Consider the following 22,539-nt stretch of genomic DNA (forward strand, 5'->3'; position numbering starts at 1 on the left):
CGTTGCCTGGGTACCTCTGCTTTAGTCAGGCCAGCTGTGCGCCATTTCCCTCATCAGAATGTCTCATTGAATATTGCGCTGTATTAAAAATGAAAATTTAGAGGTATTTTTATGGTTAGATTATGCAAAAAGACTGTTAAAATGTCCTCTGCATCCGAAGGGCCTCGTCAAAATGTTATTTATCATGAATTATACCGAAGCAAATAAGCAAACAATGTCATTTGCCTTTTGAAAGGAGTTCAGAGTTGTGTGCCTCTGCGTGCATGCGTGCGTGTGTGTTTGCGCACGCGTGCCTCTGTGTGCGTGTGTGCGCGTGTGTGCGCCTCTGCATGTGTGCCTCTGCGTGTGTGTGCACGTGTGCACGTGCATGCGTGTGTGTGTGTGTTGCCTGAAGAGTAAACCTCCTCTGTTAGGAATTTACAGATATTCCACTTTTACATTAGAGTTTATAATCAAACCCAATGAAATAAAATAAAAACATCAATGTTTAGAATAACCATGCTTTTTAAAAAATGGTGACTTTGCATTTTCTTTTCAGAATGAAGCGGTCGAGGTCGATCTGTGTCTGAAAGCAGCACTCCACTGAACTCTGGGATGAGGAGAATTCATTCCGTTTTACAGAAGAGATCCTGTGAATTAACGTAGAAGGACGCACAGTGACTCCAGGGCTGGAGACGGCCCTTTTTCTCCTGATTCTGCACAGAGTCTGGCACTACGTCCAGCAAAACAGCACCCAGGGCTGCCCCAGCTGGGTCCACATGGGGCGGGGTGACCAGGCGGCGGGTGGACCTGCAGGGCCAGGTCGCTGCTGTTCTTGAAGCACTCTCTGCCTCCACCCACACGTGGACACGCTCTCTTCAGGGTAAGGGTGGCCTTTGAGGCAGGATCCCGCCAGCCTGAACCCCTGGCGAGAGAACGGGGAGAGGCGAGGTGAGGGAGAGCTGAGCCAGTCGCTCCCTGAAATGCTCCGTCCCACCCCGATGTCTCATCTACCTCCAAGCAAGGCTGTGAGGAAAAGGCAGGCATCTCACCAGATGTAAGCAGCATCGTCTGTGTCTCCTTCCATAGCCGCATATCTCAGCAAACTAGCCTTGGCACTCCATGCAATGTTATGTAGAGCTACAGAAATGAGGTGTGTGTTTCTTATTTCCCTTCTGTGTATAGTTCCTGCGACTACTGAACACCTCTTATGGAAACACGGGTCCATGTTAGTTTTGAACACACGACTCTCATTTTGGATAGTTTCTCCATTTATATTTTCATCAACTTTCATCAGAGTATCATTAATACTGCTTACCATCTGCTCTAGGTAGTACACGTTGGTTTTTGTTGTCCAGAGTCACTAGCCTTCCTGTAGGATTCAGTGTCTTCAGGCACTGATTGTGTATCTTATTGAAGATGGTTGTGAAACAGGAAGAACCACGCTCGGAAATAAACTGCTGCAAGTTCAACGTCAGATCCTTTTGGAGGGGTGAGGGTGGAGTGAACAAGAGTGACTCTATTGGTCCTCTACAGATATAGAATTACCTGTCACGAGGGAACAAAGTGTCTTGTTAGGAAAATGGCTTTGCTGGAAATTTCCAGGAGAGTTTTGTGGTCATGTAATGAGAGTTTCTCAGCCTCAGTATCTCAGTTAAATTGGCCCTGGGTGGACAGTCAGGCTGGGGGCAGCTGCGTTCCGGGATGTGTTGGAGTACGAGTCTCAGGCTAGATTTGCCTGGGGCTCTTTATGACCCAGGACTCTGCATAATGTGAATGTGCTTTGTTATTTAACTAAAAGGTAACATTTATCGTAAGTCGGTGTTTCATTTTGAGGATAGTTCCTCCAACTAGTGAAACAGGTGAATTTCCCTTCTTCCTCTTATTTTATACATCAAACCTAAACCTTCATGTTTGTACTTTTAAGAAAATAATGAAGAACTTTATTTTTGCCTCCGCATTGCCACGTTGACCTTTGCTGCGTAGGGGTTGACTCTCCAGGGCCAGGATTTGGGTTGGCATGTTCTCACAGTAAATGGTATTGGAAGTGACCTTTTCATTTCCCCAAGGGCAGCTTCCCCCTCTGAGTGAATAAGATTGAACTGGGCTGGCCTGTGTCTTCCTCTCCCTGTTCCTGTTGCCTGGGGAGCAGGGCAGCCGTCTCTCCTCTCCACTCCCCCCCCCGCCCCCCCCCCCCCCCCCCCCGGGGCCCCTCAGGCAGGACCAGGTGTCTGAAGAGCCTGGGGCTGGAAGGAAGGGCTGTTTCCTGTCTGGAGGCAGGACCCGGTTTGGTTCTGATCTTCCCTTCTCTTTTGGAAACCACCAAGGTGCAGGCACCTTGTCTTGGGTTCTGACCACTTGAAAGTCATAGAGAGGATTTTCCGTTAGTTTTGACTCTTCTGCCCAAATAGTGTGGAAAGAACTGAACTTTGTGACTAAAGCATTTTGAGGTGTTTGGGGGGAAAATGGCACTTAGATACTGCTGTGCTATAGGGGATGAATTGATTGGCCATCACACATCTTCATGACGAGCATAATGAAGGTACATAAGAAGTTTTCAACGAATATCTGTGGTATCACTGAAAGGCTTTTTTTGTTTGTTTTGTTTTGTTCTGTTTTGTTTTGTTTTTTTGGCCACGTGGCTTGTGGGATCCTAGTTCCCCAACCAGGGATCTAACCCAGGCCCTCGGCAGTGGAAGAGCAGAGTCTCAACCACTGGACCATCAGGGAAGTCCCTCACTGAAGGATTTGAGGAAAAAAAACTGGTCTTTTCTGGGAGTCACTGAGGTACAGGCAGAAAGGATACAGCCAGATCAGTGGAACGTGCCCCTCCTCCCATTACTGACAAAAATTCTAGCCACGTGTCCTATTCTTTTCTCCCTTTCAATTTAACTTAGTTCTGCAGATTTTTTAATGATCTGTGTTGCAAAAGGCTATAGAATATTCCAATGAAGAAGAGGATGATAAGGAAAAAAGCCACTGGTTTTATTAGGGAGTCAGGCTCTGCACAGATGAAACAGGAAACAGCAGGAAAAAATAGGTGTTAAAAATAAATAAAGACAAACTGCAGGGCTGCAAAAGGGTGAAAAGTATAGTTTAATTGGAGAAGGCTTTGCCTAGGAAGTAGGACTGGCGCTGAACCTTGAAGCAATGGTGGGATTTGAATAAACAGATTTGCTTTCCTTTATACATGTTTGTGTCTTAGGATGAGCTGCATGTTTTCTCCTTTCCCCTTTAGATGTGGACTCTAGACATGGATTCTGCCCTATTCAGAGTCTGATTAGTGGTGAGAAAAATGGGAGAAATCTCTATGTCTTCCCTTCTCTGCTCCCATTACTGTTTCATTGTTTTAAAATAAGCTAATTCACACTATTACTGCATTGCTAGCAGCAATCTTTCCTTTATGATTAAAGTTCATTATCCTCTTAGTAACAGAAGGCAGCCCTCTCATCTTATAGTTAGGAAACCAGAGTCTGGAGAGGTGGAAGGACCAGCCCAGAATTCCACAGTGTTGGGGAGCAAAGTCCAGTCTAGTGGGCAACCACACATGATCAATGGCCTCCAACTGGTGGGCACCCCAGGGTCATGCTCAGTTCAGGCTGGGCTACCATCTGGGAATCCATGAGGAGCACAGGTGGTGAGGGGAAGGGATGGGTTGAGAGCTGTGATTATCAGACTGTACAAGACTCTCTGGGGTGATAACGACCACTCAACGCTTCACCCGGTGCCTCGCAAAGGAACCCTCTGTTAGGAAAGGGGGAGAGACTTACACAGATCCATTTAACTGTTGACAGAACCGAGGCACACGCAGATCAAGTGGCTTTCTGAACTCAGTAGGTTGGCTTGGAAAAGAACAGAGTCAGATAAATGTAAACAGAATCTCCTTTTTCTCTGAAGGCTCCTGTGGAATCTTGGGGACTCGACTTTCCTGTTCTACCCATGCCTTTCCATTCCTGAGCATATTGGAAGCATCTGTCACCCAAGGTTGTCTTAAAAACGTGAGCATTTGAATTTATTTGTTGTCAACGGTAGGATTTCCTGACCTATCTTTGTCTTTTTCTTGTACCTCTCTTCTGTTCTGTGTAAGAATTTATTCACAGACTAAGATTATTTATAGCTACTAGTATGAACTTAAAGCGGAAACCACAAAGCCTGCACATACTGCATAAAATATGCCTCTGTGAACTTAGGCTGTGTATAGTTTTACGATCACCATCAGGGAGGGGAATTTTCTGATTATATATGTGACTTAAGGGACCAATTTAAATCCTCAGTCTCTTATCAAGAACAGAAATTCTTTAACTTAGGGGTTGCATCCCCAACCCCTTGAAATTGTATACAGATATTCGTGTGTGTGTGTGTGTGTGTGAATGTACATTTTCTGTAAAGAGGGCACCCTGCTTCCATCAGAAATCCTGAAAATCTATGGAAAATAGATCAGCATTATATACAGCCCTAGTAGGTATTTCAAAGCACTCCCAAAGGGTTCTCCCGCTCAAAAATAATTCCCTTTCAGAATCCCTCTACATTTCATTATAAGAACAATTTTCTTTGTTTAAGCATTTATACTTAACGTGTTCCCTAGAAAACATATTTGGGACACGTAATTCTTTCATGGGGTAAGACTCAAACAACTACAACTTATCATGTTGTACTAAGAATATTTAAACCAATCAACTTCCACAGGGGTCCAACGTCCAAGTGAAAAATCCCAGTGTAAACCCCAGCAATTTTGTGTTTCTGCCTCTCTGGAAGACTGCCAGGTGGCCCTGCATCACCAGGCCCATCAGCACATGTTTTTCTATAGACATCATAAAGAGTTTTGTATCCCTTTACTCTTGATATCATTTGTTCAGAATCTGTGACAGATGATGTACGTACATTGAATATAATCCCCCTGCTTATGGGTGATGGAACTGAGCCTCCAATCTACATGCTCAGGTTCTCAGAGGGAGGAAGAACAGGAATCAGGATTCGAACCATTGATTATCTGACTCCAGTATCCGCATTCTTTGCCCTAAGCCATGTTACGTCTTGTACTGTATTCCCTGCTATCATGCATGTCTCCTTTTGAACTTGAGTGAATCCTGGCCAAAGGTCAAAGTTAGGATTCCATGTGGAAGGATTTTGCTAAAAATAGGAAGTTAGTGGAGTATAAGATATTAAGATGTGATTGGCTCTTAGATCAAGACCATCAACTGGCTGAAGTCTCAGCAAAGCTGTGTTGACACATCCAACCTTAAGCCACTGGATTTATCCCTGCTGGGTCCCTAGCACACTTTAAATAGCAGAATTATTTAACTTTGGTTCGGTTGGGGAACAAAACAGTACTTAAACTCATAATGCATCTACTGCTTATCTCAACAAACTTTTTACTATTTTAACACCACTAAAAATTAGGACAATAGCTATGGGTTAAATAAAACAGGAAGTTGAGAACGCAGGTGTGCATATAGAAATAGTCTAATTTGCTAATTATTCTTGCTCTCACTCTAATTTTTGGTTTAATATTTCCATACCATTTTATTGGTACTAGCTCTTACAGGTTACACCAATACCCAAACACACTTTTGTTTAGTTTATCTATAGTTATGATTATTTAAGGAAGGGGTCTGCAAACTTATTTTCTGAAAAGGGCCCCCCAATAAATATTTTTGCTTTTGCAGGACCTACAGTGTGCATCACAACCTTTCAACTCTCCTGAGGTTGAGAAGCCACAGACAAATGAGCCATAGACAAATGAGCGGGCTGTGGGCCAGTGACGTTTTATTTACCAAAACAGCGAGTCGGCCACATTTGGCCTGTGGGCCATAGTGTGCTGACCCCTGTTTTAGGGGATAGGCATAATTGTAGAAACACTAAAAGAAAGATAAGGGAAAATAAATAATTGGGGCGTAGGGAGAAATGCTCATTAGAGAAGAGGGGTGTGTGTGTGCGTGTGATTTTTCCAGTGTGGACACTATTCATAGTTTATACGTGGCATATTATTTAACACATACATATACCCTGTAGTAGAGGCCCTTCTATGTAGTATGTTGGAAGAGCACTGAATTGGAAGCCAGGAAATCAGGCTCTAGGTAAAGTTCTGCCACTCACTTGAAATGTTGCATTGAGCTAGTTATCCTCTTTGAGCCAGAAAAAATAATGGGATTAAAGGATCTCCAATGATCTACCCTATCCTTCTCTGATGCTATGATTTTCCTAAGATTTCTAGGGAGAAATACAAAGTTAAAAAATATGGATTAAAAATATATAAAAACTTGGCCTGGAACTTACTGATTCAACCCATGTAACCAACCACACCACCAGAGCCAATGAGTCAAAGGACGCTCTGCGAAGGACACTGCTTAGAGGTGTGGAGTAAGAGCAACGCCACAGGTGCCCACCCGGAAGGCTATGAGTGAGGAGCTGGGTCTACACACATGTGTGGAATGAGGACTCCCCTTTGGGTGCACTTACTATGATGGGTGAAGCTTCCCTGTGACTTCAGAGGACAGTCGTGTGGACATTTTATAGGAAGAACCTGAACAGAGGAGCAGGGGACGAGGGAGTTCTTCCCGCCACTGAGTAGAATGGCCCATTTCTTAAAGCCACTTAGAACCAAAGATGGTCACTTCCTTCTCAGAGAGTGGGTGTTTGGGATAGTTGGTTGATCTTTGGATGTTGGACACTGAGAAGGATCTAGGAGGCCCTGAGGCTTGCAAACTACATTCTCCAGTGACCCCTATAGAAAGGGCCGTTGTGTGTGTGTTGAGGGGCAGATAAGCTGAAAGGGCTTTGTGCCCCATGCCTGCTTCAACCAGAGCTCCCCAACCCTGGCTTTTATTTGCTGGTATTAAGTGCTGATCCAATCACTTCATTAGAAATGAGAAGATTGAGCCTGAGAAGGGGGCGTAAGTGGATGTGGCTATATCAGGGAGTCAGAGAAGATTCTACTGGGCATGAGAAGTTTATATTCATCTTCTGGGGAGGACGGATGCCTAGGGGCGGAAGGCACACGAAGAAGCGAATACTCAGTCCCGTCTCCGCCCAGTGACTCTCTGGGTCTCTCAGCCTTGAAGGAAACGTTCTCATAGCACTCCTCAGCAGCGTTCCCTGATGGCCTTTTCCCGAGGACGCTGTGGTTGATGAGGGTGTAGCACAGATCCTCCGAGGAGCCCTGGTCAGCACTCTCCTGCTGGTCAAAGGACAGCCATCATCAAGACCTGGCCTCTCGCCATTGCCTTTATACTTCGTCTCAACAGAGGTTCAGACTGGGGCAGAGTCTGTCGTACACGGCCGCTTCCCTTCCATCTCCTGTGTCTGGTTTTCCTAAATGGCTGCCCCAGCCCAACCACTAGCCCAAGCTGCCAGAGTTCTCATGCTGCTCAGAGAACTCAGCCTACTCAGGCATGCATTCTCTGCCCCACGTCCCAGAGTGACCCCAGACCACACTATGTAATTCCCAAAGTCTCGGGACCCTAAGGCTTCTCATTCTTATATAAGAGAACAATCTGAAGACACCTTAAAGTGCTTGGGTTATGGTGTTTAACCACCCATTCTAGAGATATCTGCATTATTAAAAAGACTCATTCAGTGAAATCTCAGGAGATAAAAAGCAAAACAGCAAGGTACAGGAGAAAGAGCATGGATTTGGCAGTGAGACTTGTTTTTGAATCATGCCCCTGCCATCTTGTTGGCTGTCCGGCTTTGAGGGAACATCACTTAATGTCTCAGTTTTCTCACCTGTAAAATGGGTAGGAAAATAATAGTACAAATCTTACAGGGTTGTTGTGACAGTTACATGAGCTGATGCATGTGAAGCGCTCAGCCCACTGCATGGCATAAACCAAGTACTCAAAAAATATTAGTTCCTTTCAATAAATTGTGCAACAGAGATGGCTGTTGCTTCTGCCGTCAGGCTCTGCATATGTCCCTGGGCTCACAAGCACTGGTGTCTAAAGAATTCAATATTAAGGTCAGAAGGGGTGTTGGAGGTCTTCTCCTGCTATCTGAGGTGTCTGCATTTCTACTGTCATCTCAGAAAAAGTCTCAGAAATGTTTGCATTACCTGGATGGGAGCAGATGATGTTTCTTCATCTGGAGAAAGAAAACACACTTAATGAATTTCAGGTCATGGGGAGATTTCTGGGAGGGGAGGAGAGGAACACTGAAAGAGAAGTAACCAGAGAATCAAGGAACAGCAGGGGTAGTCTTCCTCAGGCTAGCCTGATCTTCAGCTCCCTGGGGAGTGACAGGGCCATCCAGACAAGAAACAGCCAGAGCTGTGCTGAGACGCTGAGTGGACGGAAACACATTCAGTGGGTCTTTGGATAGGAAATCACACTTCCCTCCCTTCCTCACTCCTTTCCTTCTCTGTCCTTCCTTCCCTAAAATTTGTTGCATGTCTACCCTGTACCAGGAACTGGAGAGACAAAGAAGAATTAGACAGTCCCTGTCCTCAAGGGGCTCACAGGCAAGCATAGGAGGCAGACAAGGACCTAAGAGAGATCCACAATGCAGAGGAAAGCTGTCGTTTCTACTGTAGGTGACAGGGGATGATGACAGTGTGGAAGCTGGTGCTCAGGGAAAGCTTTACAGAGAAAGAAACTCTTAAACTGAACATTCCCAGTTTTGAGACTGCTGGCAGAAACAAACATAAGCAGACCAATTTTTCAAAAGCCAGTGTACTTAAAACCAGCGGGCTCTGGCCACTCAGCAAAGAGGCAAACACACTAGCTGAATAAGCAAACATGAGAATTCACAAAGAAGCCTCAGGATACCACCCTACGTGGGAGGTGGTTGTGCTGATGCAGGCCACCTTGCTGTGTAAAGATTTATATTCCCTCAGTACTGACATTCCAGATTCTCACATCTCTGTAAATTCCCCTGGCTATCTAGGACTTCCGTGACTATCACTGCAAGAAAAGTGTCTGTGGGGATCCAAGATGGTGGCTTAGGAAGACCCTACAATCAGCACCTCCCATGGACACACCAAATCTACACCTACATATAGAGCAATTCTTTCTGAAGAAGAACTGAGGGCTGACTGAACAGCTTTGCACAATAAATGACAGAAGGACCAAACAAAGATGGATAGGAGAGATGGTATGGACAGGAACCCCGTCCTTGATACAGCAACCTGCAGGAGGGAGGGGGGGGGCCCATGTGTACATTTGCCTCCACCCCCGGGGGGGACACAGCCATAAAAATAGTGGTTTTAAAGGCACCTAGACTCTATGTGAAGAAATCCGTTTACTACCCCTAGAGCATGTGCCAAATGGGCAGGCAACTACTGGAATACTCCTCAGGTTCAAAGGCAATGGAGAGCACCATTTTTTGCATTCCTCCTTCACCTTGATAGCACAGATGGGAACATAGTCCAGGTGCTTCAGCCAGGCTGCCAAGATTGCCCCTGCAGGCTCCAGGCCCACAGAAGCTCCAGCCATCCCCCAAAAGCAACACCAGGGGGGTGCACTCCGGCTCTCCACCCCCGACTCCTACCCCAGCTCCAGCCATCCCACCAAAGCTGCCCAGCACATACAGTCTACACAGAGGCTACTCCTGTACAAGGCCATGACTGCAAGACTGGAAGAGGTAGCTGTTTTGACTAATTCATAGAAACAAATACAGGAAATCAAACAAAATGAGGAGACAGAGGAATGTTCCAAATGATAGAACAAAATCACCCCCCAGATACAAACCCTAATGAAATGAAGATAAGTCATTTACCTGATAGAGTTCAAAATAATGATCATAAAGATGCTGACCAAACTCAGGAGAAGAATGGAGGAACACAGTGAAAACCTCCACAGGGAATTAGAAAATGTAAGAAAGAAAACCAATCGGAGATGAAGAATACTATGACTGGAATGAAAAATACACTAGAGGGAATCAACAACAGATTAGATGATACAGAAGAAAGGACCAGCGATCGGAAGACAGAAGAGTGGAAATCACCCAATCAGAACAGCAACAGGGAAAAAGAATTTTTTAAAATGAGGATAGTTTTAAGGAATCTCTGGGAAAAACATCAAGCAAACTAACATTCACATTATAGGGGTCCCTGAAGGAGAAGAGTGAGAGAAATAGGCAGAAAATATATTTAAAGAAATAATGGCTGAAAACTTCCCTAATCTGGGGAAGGAAACAGATATCCATGTCCAGGAAGCAACAAGATGAACCCAAAGAGATCCACACCAAGACATATCATAATTAAAATGGCAAAAGTTAAAGATAAAGAGATAAAAGGCAGCAAGAAAAAAACAAGTCATATCAAGGGAGCTCTTACAAGACTATGAGCTGATTTTTTAGCAGAAACTTTGCAGGCCAGAGGGGAGTGGCATGATATATTTAAAGTGCTGAAAGGAAAAACCTTAACAACCCAAGAAAACTCTACCCAGCAAGGTTATTATTCAGAATTGAAGGAGAGGTAAAATTTCCCAGACAAGCAAAAACTAAAGGAGTTTATCACCACTAGACTGGCCTTACAGGAAATGTTTAAGAGTCTTCTTTAAGCAGAAAAGAAAAGATTATAACTAAAAATAAGACACTATACGAAAGAAAATATCTCACTGGTAAAGGCAAATATATATTAAAGCCAGTGGAACAGCCGCTTAAGAAGCTGGTATGAAGGTTAAAAGACCAAAGTAGTAAAATCGACTGTAACTACAATAAAGAAGTTAAGGGATACACAGAATAAAAATGTGAAATATAATGACAATAACATAAACATAGGTGGGGAGCAGTAAAAATGTAGTGCTTTTAGGATGCATTCAAACAAGTAACTATCAGCTTAAAACTAACGATATATATATATATATAGAGAAAGAGAGAGAGAGAGACAGAGAGAGAGACAGAGAGAGAGACAGAGAGAGAGAGACACACACACACACAAACAATCACAAGAGACAACTACAAGTAAGCCAACAAACTGGACAATCTAGAAGAGATGGATAATTCCTAGAAGCATCCAATTTTCCAAGACTGATTCAGAAAGAAATAGAAAAAATGAACAGACCAATTACTAGTATCAGTAGAATCAGTAATCAAAAAACTCCCAACAAACAAAAGGTTGGGGTGAAACTGAGATGCAAAAATCCTCAACAAAATATTAACAAACCAAATTCAACAATACATCAAAAGGATCATACACTGTGGTCAAGTGGAATTTATTCCAGGGATGCAAGGATAATTCAACATCCACAAATCAATCAATGTGATAGACCACATTAACAAAATGAAGGATAAAAATCATATGATCACCTCAATAGATGCAGACAAAGCATTTGACAAAATTTAACATCTATTTATGATAAAAACTCTCAACAAACTGAATATAGAGGGAATATACCTCAGCATAAAGGCCATATACATCAAGCTCACAGCAACATCATGCTTGATGATGAGAAGCTGAAATCTTTTCCTTTAAGATCAGAAACAAGACAAGTATGCCCAACACTTACCACTTTTATTCAACATAATATTGGAAGTCTAGCCCCAGCAACCAGACAAGAAAAAGAGATAAAGGTCATGCAAATTAGAAGGGAAAAAGTAAAGCTATAACTCTTTGCAGATGATATAATACTATATATAGAAAACCCTAGGGCTTCCCTGGTGGCGCAGTGGTTGAGAGTCCGCCTGCCGATGCAGGGGACACGGGTTCGTGCCCCGGTCCGGGATGGTCCCACATGCCGTGGAGCGGCTGGGCCTATGAGCCGTGGCCGCTGAGCGTGTGCGTCCGGAGCCTGTGCTCCGCAACAGGAGAGGCCCGCGTACCGCAAAAAAAAAAAAAAACTATTAGAACTAATAAATTCAGTAAAGTTGCAGGATACAAAATTAACATACAGAAATCTGTTGCATTTCTATATATTAGTAACAAACTATCAGAAAGAGAAATTAAGAAAACAATCCTATTTACAATTGTATCAAGAAGAATAAAATACCTAGAATAAATCTAACCCAGGAGGTAAAAGACTTGTACTCTGAAAACTATGAGACATAGATGAAAGAAATTGAAGACATGCACAAAAATTGGAAAGATATAATGTGCTCATGGATTGGAAAAACTAATACTGTTTTTCACAGAACTTGAATAAATGATCCTAAAGTTTGTATGAAACCTCAAAAGATGCAGAATAGTTGAGCAGTCTTGAGAAAAGAAAAGCAAACCTGGAGGTATCATGCTTGGTGATTTCAAACTATATTACACTACTGTAGTATGCTATTACTACAGTAGTACTATGGTACAAATACTCTACTACTATACTGGATATTATTAAAAAGACAACAAATAACAACTGTTGTCAAGGATGTGGAGAAATGGGAATTTTTTGCACTGTTGGTGGGACTGTAAAATGCTTCAACCTCTATGGAAAACAGTATGGAGTTTCCTCAAAAAATTAAATATACAACTACCATACGATCCAGCAATTCCGCTTCTGAGTATTGATCTGAAGAAAACAAAAGAACGAATTTGAAAAGATATATGCACCCCAATGTTCATTGCAGCATTGTTTACAACAGCCAAGACAGGGAAGCAACCTAAGTGTCCCTCAGTAGATGAATGGATAAAGAAGATGTGGTATATATATATACAATGAAATATTACTCAGCCATAAAGAGAATGAAATCTTGCCATTTGCAGCAACATGGATGAATCTAGAGGGGATTATGCTGAGTGAAATAAGTCAGACAGAGAAAGAAAAATATAGTATGATTTCACTTATATGTAGAATCTAAAAAACAAAACAAACGAACAAACATAACAAAATAGAAACAGACTCATAGATACTGAGGACAAACTGGTGGTTACCAGAGGGGAAGGGGCAGGGGTGTGAGTTAATAGTTGACAGAGATTAAGAGGTACAAACATACAGTTATAAAATAAATAAGTCATGAGAACATAATATGCAGTATAGGGAATATTGTGAATAGTACTATAATAATTTTGTATGGTGATGGTATATTATATATATTTGATATATATGGTATATATATCAAATCACTACGTTGTGCACCTGAAACTAGTGTAACGTTATACGTCAATAACTTCAATAAAATTTAAAAAAAAACTAGAAGGGTCTGTGAGTTTCAGCATTAGAGGTCTTATTTCTACCATTAGAGGTCTATTTCTATTTCTGTTTCGCTGTGATGCAGATTGGGGTTTCCTGCGCCCACAATTCTCCTGGGTGAAAAGACTAGGGGTGGAGGGCTGTATGACATTTTTACACACCAGTAGGGCTCGTTTTTCAGAGTCAGAGTGAATGAACCAGGCTCTCCTCTTTAAACCCAGGAAGGCAAAGGCAAAACTCATTTGTTTTTCTTCTTTAGAAACGTTGTGGCCTGTCCTCAGGCCTGTACTTCCTTTGCTTCCCCCCTTACACGTGACACTCTTCGCCACCCTCTCCTTCAAATGCTTTTCTTTCCTTAACTTTAGCCCTGTTCAGTCACCAGAGACCGTTGCATCAGCCTCCCAAGTGGTCTTCCAGCATCCGCTCTTGTCACTCCTTCCTACAATCTGTTCTCTGCACAGCAAACTGGGTGATGTCTTTAATGCAAATGTGGTCATACTTGGCCCTTGTTTAAAGCCTTTCAGTGCCTCCTGTAGCTCTCAAGACAAAAACCCTAACCCTAAACTTGACCCCAAGGCCCTGCCCCTCCTCTGTGCTCTCTGTGCCCACACTGGCCTCATTGCAGTTCCTTACATGTGCCTCACACCTCCACCTTTTGCTTTTATTGTTCCCTTTTAACTCCTTCAGCCTGCAGACCTTGGGAAATAACAGAAGGCTATGGAGTTCGATAAGCCCATTCTTGTCTCAATGAGCTCCCAATTTAGTGGAGAAAAAGAGACACACAATTGAACAAATTGCAGCAAATGTGTGAGTATTATACTAGAAATATGCCCAAGGAGCTTTGGGAGCAGAGGGAAGGGGCAGCTTGGAAACCTAAGTCTGTCAAAAGTAAAAATGATGTGAAAGCAATGACTTACTTTGCTTTGGGGAGTCTTGTCTTACTTTAAAAATGTGCATTTTTTTCCTATAAAAGAAAAGGAAAAGAAATGGGTTGTTTTAATATTCAGAAACTCTCAAAGGGAGTTACACTCAACTATGAGAACTTATGCTTAACTCATTTGTTCAAGTTATAAGCCTCTTATAATACCACCTTCAGCCGGAGAAATAAGAGGATAGGAAAAAGAAAAAAGCAAAGATAAGATCGAATAGAAATCTACTCCTTTGCATTTCTCTCTCTCCCTTTTTCTCCTTCCTCCTCCTTTTTCTGAGGCTGGTATGGAATTGATTTATAGATGGAGAACTATGGTTATGTTATATATAATTTTTTTTTTTTTTATTGGCTGCTTTGGGTCTTCATTGCTGTGCGCGGGCTTCTCACTGCGATGGCTTCTCTTGTTGCGGAGCACGGGCTCTAGAGCGCAGGCTCAGTAGTTGTGGTGCACAGGCTTAGTTGCTCTACGGCATGTGGAGTCTTCCAGGACCAGGGCTTGAACCCGTGTCCCCTGCATTGGCAGGTGGATTCTTAACCACTGCGCCACCAGGGCAGTCCCCTCTACATAACTTTTTGGAGAGTTTTTTTTCTGACAAAATTTCAATTTCTTTTATATCAAGGAGCCATTGTTATATCCAATCCCAACCTCAATCCCAATCTATGATATCCAAACAAACAAGCAAGCGAGCAATCAAACACCTCCCGTGTGAGCACAGAGGTGACTGCACTGTACTGATGACCCTTGGAAAAACACATTCTAAATATAATGGCAGCCAGTTATCCTCACAGGAGACAAGGACAGCATCTGCTCTAAGGAGAATGACCATATGTCCTGGTTTATGCAGACAGTTTAGTTAACGTTGTTATCAATCATTTAGTGACACTTAACTATTTTTAGCCTCCTTTTCACTCGCAAAAGTTTCCCAGTTTGGACAATGAATTATATGGTCACCCTGGCTATACGTTCTCTGTGCAAGGGACGGAAATGCATGCTTCTGTCCCAGGTAGACGCTGGGATTTGCAGTGTGATTAAGGGGCCTTTCTCTACATTGATGGCCAGTTTCATCCTTGCTTCTGAGGCTTTCCCGTTTGAAGAGTGTGTAACCACCCATGAGACTATTGTTCCTGTTTCTCACCAAACTCGAAGCATCACTTCCCTGACTGACTCTCAGATGATGGTGCCTGGGCTAGTGCCCAGCTTCCACTGTGGCCACAGACAGTGGGTAATTCACAGGTAACTTACAGCAAATACCACATTGAAACTACACTTATAGGGAAATAACCCCTGAAAACAGTTCTCCACTCACCACGGAAGGCAGAAACACCCGTCAGCGATGTGGCAGTCCCAGCATCTAAAATACCCAAGAGATGACACAAATCACAAGTTTAGTTTCTGCAACTTTGTTAGGGTGACTCTCTTCCCTTTGTCATTTCTGTAAAAACCCTTTTTTTTTTTCTCCCCCAAGAGAATATTCATTCTAGGTGACTTGGACACATCTGTCATACTAGAATGGCTTCGTCCTCCCAGGACATTAACTGGACCTTTGGAAATATGACATTATCAACTCCTAATCAGAGAAGCAACTTTCTGCTGTGTTCCCAGCAAAGAAAAATAGGCTTGCTTATCTCCAATTCCAGCGATTTATGTGGCCTCTTGTGATGAAGGACACACAGAGTTATCTCCAGGAGATCAAAGTAAAAGTGTGTGGACATTTGAGAAATTTCTTCTAGGCACCGATTAGGCAATATTTACACAGGATCCCGCTGCACTCTGAATTTCTCTTATTCACACTCTATTATAATTTTCTGCTCACTTGTCTATATCCTACACTAGAAGGTGAGTTTCACAAGATTGGGGACCATATTTGTCTGTTCATCATGGTATAGATTACCAGCATATGCCACAGTGTCTGGCACATAGTAAATATATTTTCAATAAGTATTTGATAAATGAAGGAGTGGCTAAGAACAGAGCAACTCTAATTGGCTCAGATCATCAGATCTGCCTTATTGACCTCAAGGTATAGCTATATAAACAGGACTTGTTATCTCTTTAATGGCAGAAAGGCTCAGGGTCTCTCTGCAGTCAGACATTGAGGCTAAGTCTGGGCACCTTTCTGAACTGAGAGATGGTTAACTACCTACACGGTTGACTGGGAAAGGCCTTTATAAAGTACTGCATGTACCAGTAACACTATGCAAAAATGTTTGGAAAACACAAAAATATCTCCCCCAGTGAGATTTTTCATGGAGTTCTCTTGGAAAGGGCAGTGGAAGAGAAGCTGCTGCACTTGAGCTTGGCTGTGGGCACCAGCGTGCTGAGTCTTCTGCCAGCTTCTGGGGTCTGTGTACCATTAGAGCCTTTGGGGCTGAGAGGTATGGCTGTAGTTCTTCCTCCTTTTCAGGCTTCGTTCAGGGTTCTTTAGCCCATTTGCTCATATCTCCTATTTCTGCCATTAAAGAAACACTGGAAGGAAACCACTAAATCATACTCACGCTAAGAAATCAGGTTCGCTGAGGAGATATGGGAGTGAGATGAAAGGAGATGATTAATTTTGCATTACTGGATCAATATCTCTGGACTCCCTGAGCCACAGTTTCTTTATGTATAAAATGAGGATACTTATACCGCTTATTTCATGGAGTTGTAAGGGTCACGTAAAGTTAAATATGCGCAAAAGCTATTTTCAAACTAATTCCCCCAGTCAACTTTTCTGCAATATATTCTTGCATTTCAGTTTGGAGTTTTGGTCTGGGGTAGGTTCAGGCTACGTGCCAGCAATTCCAGGTTCCTGTCTCTTACACAAAGCTTCCCTGGCTCCAGTCTGCCCAGCGCTCTCCCTTCTTCTAATGCCCATGGCCCTTCCAGTCTGTTTCATCCTTTGGACTGTATACTTTAACCTACACACCAAATATTTGATCCTTAATTTGCACCAAAGAAAAGCACCCTGTTGGGGGGATGCCTGTGTAGCCTTTGGCTGTGTAGCTACTTTTTAACTGATACTCTTTCAAAAACTTCTCCTGAAACCATAGGGAAATGTAGATAACTCTTCAAGCCACGGAACAACTGACTTTGCCACGCTTCGGGATTCTTGGATTCAGGGACGCTCGTTCCATATTTTAGCGATTCCCTGACACTCAAAAGGCCTGGTCAGAAAGGATTGATGAGGAAGACTTTGTTTAAGAGCATCGGGGTAATCACAAGTGTCTCTCTGCACAGCCCTTTCAACAATTGTAGCCGTGTGGAGGATGTGGTTACCTCAGAAATAGAAACTCAGAGCTTAAAGTGAAATGGCCAGGATGGAGCTGGAGCAGAAAGGTACATGAAATCGACAGACAAAGAGACAACAGGAAATAAGGGTCTTCTTTCCAGCTGCCAGGAGTTACACTAGATTCCTAGCAAAATGACACATCTTCTGTCCAAGGTTTCAGAGTGTTTCTGTCTTGTCTGCACGTTTACTATCATTACAACTGCTGCTGCGTCTAAGCAGGGTCCTCTGTTGGGGCGTATGTGAAGTCCAGGACCTGACAGACTTCATTCCTCACAGGCAAAGCCTGGGAGAAATTTTGTTGGATTTGCTCTTACCTGGATGTTCTCTGTTTGGGGCTTTGATTTCTCAGATTCCAGGGTGTCTCATGAGAGATCTGCTGCCACCCAAACCTCAACATATCAAGAATGAGCTAAGTCTTTCCTTTCCAGGCTTCCCACCTTGCTTGATACTTTTTCCAGCTTTCTTCATTTCTGCTATTTGTGTGTAACCCCAGAACTGCCTCGGCTTCCTCTTGTTGCCCTCCCATCTGTTAATACGCCCTTCTAAAGCATATACCTCAGTCTGTCCTTGATTTGACCTCCCCTCCATTGCCATAGAACAGCCCTCGCAACGTTCTCCAGCAACTGCCGTACACCACCAGGCCCCAATCATTTGTTCCCAAATGTCCAGACAGCCTCATGACAACTGCAAGAATATCAGTGTACAGAGAGGCTTATCCGCTCTATGCAGTTTCAGGGACTGTCCACAGGAACCGAGAAGGGCACTGGCCTTGTCTCATGTAAATTGCAATTTTCACAGAAAGCACCAAGGCAGAGAACATGGGATAAAAGGGAAGGAAAGAATTAAATAAAGAAAATAAATTAGCTCATTGTTTGGGTTTCTGTATAACTATCTTTTTATTTGTGGGGAGTTTAGGGTATAGAGAAAAAGAAACTAAAAATTAAACACAATTTACTATGTGCTTACTATATATATATATATACACATATATATATGCACACACACTATAAATGCTACTTACTATTATATATATATTACTTACTATACATACTACTTCCTAAATGTAAATAACATATACATTTTCTATGTTACATTTCACTTAATCCCAGAATAAATCCATGAGGTAGGTATTATGGTTCTATGTCTTACCCATGAAGAAATTGAGGTTAAAAAATTTATGCAACTTGTCTGAGGACAAGTGGGAATAAGTGGGAGAAGCTGAGTTTGCTTCTGGCAGATTCATCCTCTGAAACTCTGAGCTCCTCTCATGAAGGGAGTCGGTGCCGTTCTGCCTCATGGTGGGAATTTCCCTGCTTTTTGTAACAAATTTGGTCTGGAGAGACATGGTGGAGTGTGCTGACTGGATGATAACCAGGTGGTGAAGGTGAAGTTGAAAATAAGATCCAAGCAAATATAAGACTTCTGAGTATAGTAAGGAAGACATTTTAAGTCAGCATAGAAATGAAGATGCTGGGCCAACTGAGTAATTATGTAGAAAAATATGTATTTCTATCTGACACCATATAATGAATGTATGATGCTAAATGTAAAGCAATAAAACTATGAAAATTATACTGTGGATTTGTCTTATTTTGGGATGGGGAAATAATTTTAAGCATAAATGATAAATGAAGGAGAAACCAAAAAGCTTTCTAGATTTAATTCAATTATGTTTAAATATATAAGAAAAACATAAAAATTCTGTATGGTACAAGACACTCAGATTGGACAAAAATATTTTTGGTAATATTTATGAGAAAGGGCTAACTTCTTCAAAGTAAAAATAGCTTTTACAATAAATAAAACAAAGTAGACCGAAATCCAAAACAAAAGTGCGCAAAAGGCATATTAGCTCTTCACAGATGAAAAAATACACATCTCTGATATAGACAGTAAAATAAAAATAATGCTTCTAATGTTACAAGTAGTTATAACTGTGACTTCCCAGTTTATTTTCTTATTTATACTTTATTTATTCTCCAATTTCTTTTACAACTAACATGTATTAATGTCACAATCCTTCACTGCCTCACTAAAGCTCTAAAATACAAAATTACAAATGTAACATCAATCATAACTTTCTCAGTCACATCATACCTGTATTTTGTTTTATTTTTCTTTTCAAGACAGTATTTATTTAGGTTTCCAGTCATTCATTTGGTGTTTATTGAGTGCCTTCTATATGCCAGAAACAATGTTAGGAAACAGAATTCAAAGATGAATAAGAAACAGTCTCTACTTTTGAGGACCTCACATCTAGACATAAAAAATAGGGACTTATAATCTGATAGAAGAATGCTAGAGTTTCAGAATGAAGGCTGTGAGGATCTGAGGAGGAGAATTCCCAGACAACACTGACCCTCAGGGAGGGCCGGGAGACATTCCCCGGGTTCACCAAGCCTCCTTTTGGCAGGTGGCTTTTTAGATTCTATATTCTAGCTCTCAATGGCATGAACTGAGCTCTGGGACACCAAACACAATCCTGTAAAGACCACCCCCCAACTCCCCAGCTAGCTCATTTTCTCCAAACCACCTCACTTTGTACCATAAGGATTCCCTTGTTTTGGGTGGTACTAATTTTTACAATGGCTGCTTTGACATTAATGAAGATGATGGTCCAAAAAAAGAATATCTTCTAATTATTGAACCCTACTCTGTATCAGGTACTATGCTAACATCACACACACTAGGACACTCCAGCATAGGTATTGTGTTATTATTTCCAGTTATCATGAGGAAACTGAGGCCCAGAAAAGTTAAGCCATGTTCTCTACCAATTTCAATGACCTCTGCTTACCTGTTGCAGGGAATGTGCACCAGGTAAGGTCTTATGCTATCAGGAAGCTTGCTGTTTATTTCGAACTTTAATAGTGACTAAAAGGGTGGTGGTGTCTTTACCCTCAGAAGAGCATACCCTCCGGGCCCCCAGAAAGTTGTTCCATTTCTTAGGGGGTAGTCTATGGCACAGAACTTCCTTGATAAAGTCTTGCCTTTCAGCTGTCCTCCACCAGCTGCTCACCGTGATTCTGGGGAGAAGGCCAACCTATAAGGAATTGAATGTGTTCTCTGGCACATAGTAGGCACTTCATTCTTGTCAGTCCCTCACCCAATTGCTTTCTCCCCAAGAGTAGACCTCTTTTTCTCTTTCTGGCTACATTGCCCAGACCCATCTCCTCTGCTCCCCATTAGGGAGTCTGGGCTCACCTGTTTTCCCTCAGCAGAAAGTTCCCCATCCTCTCAGTCCTCTTGGTGCCTTCCCCTCGGCTTGCCCTGTGTTCTGACAAGCGCTGCTCCTGACTTAGAGACAGGGCTGCGTTGCTCAGCCACCAGGGCAGAGAGAGCTGAGAGGAGAGTATCCCTTTGCAGAGGAGAGGAGGAGCCCGGGGGGAGGAGATTCAGAAGTGCACACATGCACAACTTCCTAAAATGTCAGAGGCTGAACCAACTGGGTTATTGCCCTTAACCAGAAGTCATTAGTCAATGAGAGTTTTGAACAAATGGGGAAGCCCCATCTGCAATTGTAAACAGGCCATGGAGGTTTTTCACCTCAGATGCCTGAACTTATTAAAGCACTTTGTAGTCCTAGAAACATCAGACGGGGGGAACTTTGTTTTAAAACAAAAAAGCTTAAAAATCAAGCCATAGACCAGTAGAAAATATTAGCAAAACATACATCTGGTAAAAAATGTTTATCCAAAGTGTGTAAAGAACTCTCAAAACTTACTAAGAATAGAACAAACATCAAATAACAAAATAGGCAAAATATTTGAACAGACATTTCATCAAAGAAAATATGCAGATGGCAAACAAATTCATGAAAAGGTGCTCAACACCATAGTCATTAGGGGTGTAATAATATAAATCAAAACTACAATGCAATACTTTTGCACATCTATTAAAATGGATAACATTGAAAACAAAAACAAAAACTGATGGGCTTCCCTGGTGGTGCAGTGGTTGAGAATCTGCCTGCTAATGCAAGGGGACACGGGTTCGAGCCCTGTTCTGGGAGGATCCCACATGTCGCGGAGCGGCTGGGCCCATGAGCCACAACTACTGAGTCTGTGCATCTGGAGCCTGTGCTCCACAACAAGAGAGGCCGCGATAGTGAGAGGCCCACGCACCGCGATGAAGAGTGGCCCCCGCTTGCCACAACTGGAGAAAGCCCTTGCACAGAAACGAAGACCCAACACAGCAAAACTAAATAAACTAATTAATAAACTCCTACCCCTAACATCTTCTTAAAAAAAAATAAATAAATAAAAATAAAAAAAATAAAAACAAAAACTGATAATACCAAGTGCTGACAAGGGAAGTGGAGCATCTAGAAGTCTCACATACCGCTGATGGGAATGCAATATGGTTTAGCCTCTTTGGAAAAGAGTATGGCAGTTTCTTATAAAGTTAAACATAGCCTTACCACACAACCTAGCAACCCCACTCTTAGGCATTTACCCAAGAGAAATAAAAAATTAAGATCTCTAAGAACCTGCATGTGTATGTTTATAGCTGCTTTACTCATCATTGCCAAAAAGCCCCTGAAACAAAACAGAAAAAAATCCCTGGAAATAACCCAGATAATCTCAAGTAGTGAATGGCTAAACAAACTATGTCACATCCACATGATGGGATTCTGCCCAGTAATAAAAAGGAATGGACTACTAATATATACAACAACATAGATGATTCTCAAATGCATTATGCTGAGTGGAAGAATCCAGATTTAATATCTACCTTTTGTGACATTCAGGATGAGGCAAAACTGTAGGGACAGAAAACACATCAGTGGTGGCCAGAGAAGGGGTAGGGGAAGGTTTGATCTTCAAGGATCAGGAGGGAATTTTTTTGTTATTGTTCTGTATCTTGTGGTGGTGGTGACATACATGACTGTACGCATTTCTCATAATTCATAGAGCTGTATATCAAAAAGCATGCATTCTACCATGTGTAAATTATCTCAATAGAAAGAAAGGTTAAATATGAAAGAAATTAACTTGGGGACAGGAATTACAGAATTTTAAAATTATTCTTATAGTTGATGGTTGGTTCAAGTTTGGCCACTCATTTGTTCCTTCATTCCTTCAACAAGTATATGCTGAGCACCTACTGTATGCTGGGCACTGTGGGTTTAGTGGTGAATGAAGCAGACACAGGCCTGCCCTCATGGAGCTCCTTGAAATGAAATGAAACAAAGTGCAAAGGACCTTACTGCTTGTCCTAGAGTAATGGAGAGGTCATACCTGCAACAGGCAGGGCAGCATGGGGAAGCAGCTTAGAAGAAACCATGTTAGAGAAGCTGGGGTAC

The 22,539-nt window shown here is 42.3% G+C and overlaps 2 protein-coding genes across 2 annotated transcripts in view; one reads left to right on the top strand and one right to left on the bottom strand.

The window, feature by feature from the left end:
- The window catches only part of C4H3orf52 (chromosome 4 C3orf52 homolog), a 30,808-nt gene extending 29,018 nt beyond the window's left edge, over positions 1-1,790 (top strand). The window contains exon 6 of the mRNA XM_060009884.1: positions 539-1,790. Coding sequence (XP_059865867.1) covers positions 539-543 — 5 coding nt within the window. The 3' untranslated portion in view covers positions 544-1,790. The remainder of the gene's footprint in view (positions 1-538) is intronic.
- Positions 1,791-6,886: 5,096 nt separating this feature from the next.
- On the bottom strand, positions 6,887-20,467 carry GCSAM (germinal center associated signaling and motility). Its single transcript, XM_060009885.1, has 6 exons — positions 20,439-20,467; positions 17,549-17,623; positions 15,270-15,314; positions 13,949-13,995; positions 8,030-8,058; positions 6,887-7,156 (listed from the first exon to the last, which is right to left on the bottom strand). Exons 1-6 carry the CDS (start codon positions 20,465-20,467, stop codon positions 6,887-6,889), a joined length of 495 nt encoding a protein of 164 aa, XP_059865868.1.
- Between the last annotated feature and the right edge of the window lie 2,072 nt (positions 20,468-22,539).

Source organism: Delphinus delphis, chromosome 4 (assembly GCF_949987515.2).
Source record: "Delphinus delphis chromosome 4, mDelDel1.2, whole genome shotgun sequence".
Taxonomy (NCBI): Eukaryota; Metazoa; Chordata; class Mammalia; order Artiodactyla; family Delphinidae; genus Delphinus; species Delphinus delphis.

Bases quoted from the DNA above. Each gene is read 5' to 3' on its own strand.
- GCSAM (XM_060009885.1), bottom strand. From the start codon at position 20,467: ATGGGGAACTTTCTGCTGAGGGAAAACAG. The intron at 15,315-17,548 runs GTAAGAGCAAAT...TGGGTATTTTAG, and splicing joins CCCAAACAGAGAACATCCAG to ATGCTGGGACTGCCACATCG. The intron at 13,996-15,269 runs GTGAGTGGAGAA...TTTCTTTTATAG, and splicing joins GGGTGTTTCTGCCTTCCGTG to GAAAAAAATGCACATTTTTA.